Source organism: Prunus mume, linkage group LG8 (genome assembly GCF_029339155.1).
Source record: "Prunus mume cultivar Tortuosa linkage group LG8, ASM2933915v1, whole genome shotgun sequence".
NCBI classification, from domain to species: Eukaryota; Viridiplantae; Streptophyta; class Magnoliopsida; order Rosales; family Rosaceae; genus Prunus; species Prunus mume.
The window spans coordinates 1939780-1944777 of NC_142705.1; the positions used below are offsets into that span (position 1 = coordinate 1939780).

Genomic DNA, 4998 nt, shown 5'->3' on the forward strand with positions numbered 1-4998 from the left:
TTACATCGATATTTTCGATATTATAACGATATTATAGCGATATTTTGACAAAATATTGCTGAACTGTGACCAAAATTATCGACATCGATATTTTCCGATATTATCGATATTTATATGATATGTTCATGGATATGTTATGAAATATTCGTGATCTAAAAAACGATAATAACATCGATATTTCATCGATATTTTCGATATTTTATACTATGCTGACGCACACATCAACATAAACAAATTTTCTTTCTTCTTTTTCTAAGCTCAACGCTGCGGGATATTACTTCTGTCCTATTCAGAGAGCCAAGTGGGGATTTCATTTCATTTCATTTCAGTCAACTGGGATTTTGATATAAAAACCCGAACCAAATCCAAGTGAGCCAGGCTCATCATATTCATTCATTTCATTTCAAAAGGTTAAAAACGTTGTTTCTGTGTGTTGTACCATCAGAATCTCAGAGAAATTGGTGAAGTTTCAGAAGCAGCTCCTTTCTGTTTGGAAATGGCAGGTGGGTCTTTTGCTCCAGCCGGCGTGGCCAAGGAGAGAGCAGAGCAGTACCAAGGCAAGCTCACCGCTTATGTTATCGTTGCCTGCATTGTTGCTGCCGTTGGCGGCTCACTTTTCGGTTATGATATCGGAATTTCAGGTAACCTTTTCATTTCCTCACCGCACCCACCCACCTGCTTTTTTGCCAAGCTCTTTTCCTTAGATTCTGGGCTTTTTTTGGCTTTGATGACGTAATCTACCAAGACGTACAAGTGTAGAATGATGACACGAAAGCAAAGTTAATGTTGAAAAGTTCTGCTTTTTTACCTGGTATTATAAATTCTGCATATCTGGCTGGCTAAAAAAGAGAAGGGAGAAAAATATGCATCACTTTTCCCTGGTTAAGAAATCTGGTTGAGAAACAGAGAAATACAAGTTTAACATGCAACAAATGGTGATGAGATTAATTATCATTGAAACCAGTAACAACAGAATAGAAACTGAATTATATATGTACAACATGCAGTGTTTCCAGAGGCTGCTCTACCGAGATCTAGATTGCAATTCCTGATTTCTGCTACTTTTTGCTCTAATATAATATAAGAATTTAGGAAGTATGAAAAATGTCATGGTTAGTCTATCAGCAGATTGATTCATGTGAATTTTACTCTACTTTTTGATGGTCATGAATGAATCAATCAGCAGAAAATGAAGCTATCACAAACTATTGGAACTTCAGCATTAATTTGTAACTGAATGCGTGTGAAATATTGAGGGGATAGTCTTGCTGAAGATTTCATTTAAAATGTTGGTTAACAATCAATAGGTGGGGTTACCTCAATGGATGGATTTCTTCATAAATTCTTCAAAACGGTGTACAAACAAAAAATGCTTGCACATGAAAACAACTACTGCAAGTACGACAACCAAGGTCTTGCAGCATTCACCTCTTCTCTGTACCTCGCCGGTTTAGTTGCATCTTTGGTGGCTTCTCCAGTTACAAGAAACTATGGACGGCGCGGAAGTATAATCTGTGGTGGAATCAGTTTCCTTGTTGGAGCTACTCTAAATGCTGCAGCTGCCAATTTGGCCATGCTTCTCTTGGGTCGGATCATGCTTGGTGTTGGTATTGGATTTGGAAATCAGGTATCACACTTTGCTTATCCTTAATCACTACCAAATGTAAATTTGTTTTCCTTTAAGGCCTACCACATGAGCCAAATGGCAGGGTGAGAAGCACGAATGTGAGAATATTAATTAAGGACTTAAATGTATCTAATTTACAGAAGAGACAATGACTTCTTTCTGGCAACAATTTATTGACCATAGACTGTAGATGAATCAGAATATAACCAACTGTATGTTAAGCACCCTCAATGTTCAAATAAAACTGATTTTTTCTGCCTCCTTCTTGTGTCTTAAAAGGCTATTCCACTATATCTATCAGAGATGGCGCCAACTCATCTTCGAGGAGGCTTAAACATGATGTTTCAGTTGGCAACTACGCTAGGAATCTTCATAGCAAACATGGTAAACTATGGAACACAAAAGCTCGAACCATGGGGTTGGAGGCTCTCTCTAGGCCTGGCTATAGTACCTGCTACAGTAATGACGGTGGGAGGAATATTTCTTCCTGAGACACCAAATAGCTTAATTGAACGAGGAAGTAAAGAAGAAGGACGAAAACTTCTGGAGAGAATCAGAGGAACCGAAAATGTCAGTGCAGAGTTTCAGGACATGTTAGATGCAAGTGAGTTTGCTAGTGCAATAAAGCACCCTTTCAGGAACATCCTGGAGAGAAGGAACAGGCCTCAACTGGTTATGGCAATCTTCATGCCAACATTCCAGATCCTCACAGGCATAAATTCAATTCTCTTCTATGCTCCAGTGTTGTTTCAAAGTATGGGGTTTGGGGGAAATGCTGCTCTCTACTCCTCGGCTTTAACTGGAGCAGTTCTTGTTTCATCTACACTGATATCTATTGCAATAGTTGACAAGCTCGGTCGAAGAGTTTTGCTCATTAGTGGTGGAATAATAATGATTTTATGCCAGGTAAAATTGATCTCTCTTCATAAACACTAACAACTGATTAAAATTCCTTCTTTCCTTTGGATTTCTAGAAGGCTTTCTAAACACTTAATATTCTCTCCTCTTGAGTGTGAAACAGGTCATAGTCGCCATAATCCTGGGGGTCAAGTTAGGTGAGAATCAAGAGCTATCAAAAGGATTCTCAGTATTGGTGGTGGCAGTGATCTGCCTCTTTGTGGTAGCTTTCGGATGGTCATGGGGTCCGCTCGGCTGGACAGTGCCAAGCGAGATATTCCCACTGGAAACCCGATCAGCCGGACAAAGCGTTACAGTGGCTGTGAACCTTCTGTTCACCTTCATCATAGCACAGTCTTTTCTTGCCCTCCTATGTGCGTTAAAATTCGGGATCTTTCTCTTCTTTGCTGGGTGGATTACTGTGATGACGGTGTTCGTTTACGTGTTCCTGCCTGAAACCAAGGGAATTCCTATTGAAGAGATGATACTGATGTGGAGAAAGCACTGGTTCTGGAAGAGGATAGTGCCTGAATATCCTGAAGTTGATAGCTCTATTAGTCGTAGGCCAAACAACTCCACAGTGTGACATGTTTTAGAGTCTAGTGGATATAAACGAAGTAAGCACATGACCACCCTTACAATTAAGTCAGCAGCAATATCAAATCAATATCTATGCTTTTATTTAAATGATCTCAGGATTCTCAGCCCCAGAGCAATCTCTTGTGTTGACTGCAGCATGCAAGCAAGAAAGCAATCCTTCAAAAATAATAACGTCCATTTCTTATTAGGATTGAGCCTTGTGCCTTGCAGTGCTGCTGGCTTCTTGTCTTGTGTGTGCCTGAGGTTTTGGTTTTAACAGATTCTTTTATTTACCAACAAGAAATGAAATTGCAGCAGCCTTGTTGTAGGGGCAGGGCACCTATATTATTCCCGAAACCATTTCCAACAAGAAAAACTTCGAATCCCATTTCCCATCATCAGCACCAGAGGCTTGGCATCAACAACAACAAAGATAAGCATCCAAAGAACATTCAAACCAACGGCGGGAGAGAGAAGTTGCAAAACTTGACAAAATGATTGATAGCAACATTAAGCAGTACAAATCTAAGATTTTATTCCAACAAATGTAAAACTAACACATTCTTTTGTTCTTATGAATACACACTTCTAACATTATAGTGAGAGAATAGAAGACGAAACAGACGCAGACTCAAATTACATCATTATAACTTCTACGAGCCCATTAACTCACACACATTTACTCCTACTTGAGGATATACAAAGCAAGATCCAAACTTCCTACTACTTACTCCTTTTCTTCTTCTTCTTTCATATTCAGAAACTTAGCAACACGCTATCATTTGCTAACACTCAATATAACTTTCCTCTTGAAAAAATAAAGGAAGCAATTGAGACAAACCGAACAATTTTCAACTCTCCCTCGTATTCATCACTATCAATCGATTCAAACACCCCTACTGCCAGATTGCCAAGCCAGAACCTTTCCCCTGCTTTCCAGCCATCGAATGCCGCCGAGTGGTCACACCGAATCGAGTCGCAGCAGCCGACGCAGATCGCTTGTCGCCGTGCCGTTCCTTCCCAAAAAAGCAGGCAAAGGCACTGAGCTCGGGGGTGGAGACGCGTAGAAGGCGCTCGATCCAGCGTAAATCGCATCCATGACCTTGAATTCTGCAACCTTAATCTGCTTCTGAACAGTCTCCGGGTCGGGGCCCAAACGGTCCGTCGATCCCAGTACCAAATCTGGAACATCTTCGCTCTTTGCCCTCGGCTTGCCAGCATCGCCGGAAACAACTCCGAGTCCTCGGTTGTTCTTCTCCGGGCTCAAGGCCTCCCCGCGCCTCAGGATCTTGACCTGGCCCATCACCAGGTTTTTGGCCGGGACCTTCGCAACCATGGCGCGATCAGAGTACCGATCTCGACCGCGATCATGTTGATTGGATTGGAATCCCATCGGACTTCTCTTCCTGCGGCGAGATTGATGAAGATTAGCGTTAGAGCCATAGTTGGGGCTGTGATTAGGGTTCGGGTTAGAAAAATTAGGGCTTCGGCGTGATCCGGAGCGAGGGGTTAGGGTTAGGGCTTCGTGGCGAAGCCGCCCTCGAAGGCAATCCTGGGAACGAAGAATCGCCGTCCCCATTTTCCCTGAGGAGAAGAGAGAGCAGAAAGAACGAAAAGAAAAAGAAAAAAGAAAATGATATTACTTAGACGCTTCTGGAAATTTGTTTTAGTAGAAGGAATGCCTATACTTTGCACAGCATGTGTGAGTGTGTATTTATAGAGAGGTTTCGGTAATTCACGTGACGTGGCGTGAGGTTTGGAACCGTCCAAGGCGCGTGAGTAGGCTAGGCTTTACCCGCTTGGTGAAATTTGACCAACTTGGTTTTGCACTTTTACCAATATTCAATTACCATGTTGCACTTTCTCTTCTTAAAATTACGAATTTCGATTGGCTG

General features: G+C 41.7%; 2 protein-coding genes across 2 annotated transcripts; one reads left to right on the forward strand and one right to left on the reverse strand.

Annotated features, from left to right (window-relative positions):
* The first annotated feature begins 255 nt into the window (after positions 1-255).
* On the forward strand, positions 256-3211 carry STP7 (sugar transporter protein 7). Its single transcript, XM_008244669.3, has 4 exons — positions 256-641; positions 1308-1627; positions 1907-2533; positions 2649-3211. The coding sequence occupies exons 1-4, from the start codon at positions 497-499 to the stop codon at positions 3108-3110; spliced, it is 1554 nt and encodes a 517-aa protein (XP_008242891.1). The 5' UTR covers positions 256-496; the 3' UTR covers positions 3111-3211.
* Positions 3212-3613: 402 nt separating this feature from the next.
* Positions 3614-4785, reverse strand: LOC103341189 (uncharacterized). The gene has a single exon (XM_008244668.3). The coding sequence runs from the start codon at positions 4680-4682 to the stop codon at positions 4065-4067; it is 618 nt and encodes a 205-aa protein (XP_008242890.1). The 5' UTR covers positions 4683-4785; the 3' UTR covers positions 3614-4064.
* Positions 4786-4998: the final 213 nt, after the last annotated feature.

Coding starts and splice junctions, on each gene's coding strand:
- STP7 (XM_008244669.3), top strand. CDS start 497: ATGGCAGGTGGGTCTTTTGCTCCAGCCGGCGTGGCCAAGGAGAGAGCA. Junction 642..1,307: donor TTATGATATCGGAATTTCAG/GTAACCTTTTCA, acceptor AACAATCAATAG/GTGGGGTTACCTCAATGGAT. Junction 2,534..2,648: donor TAATAATGATTTTATGCCAG/GTAAAATTGATC, acceptor AGTGTGAAACAG/GTCATAGTCGCCATAATCCT.
- LOC103341189 (XM_008244668.3), bottom strand. CDS start 4,682: ATGGGGACGGCGATTCTTCGTTCCCAGGATTGCCTTCGAGGGCGGCTT.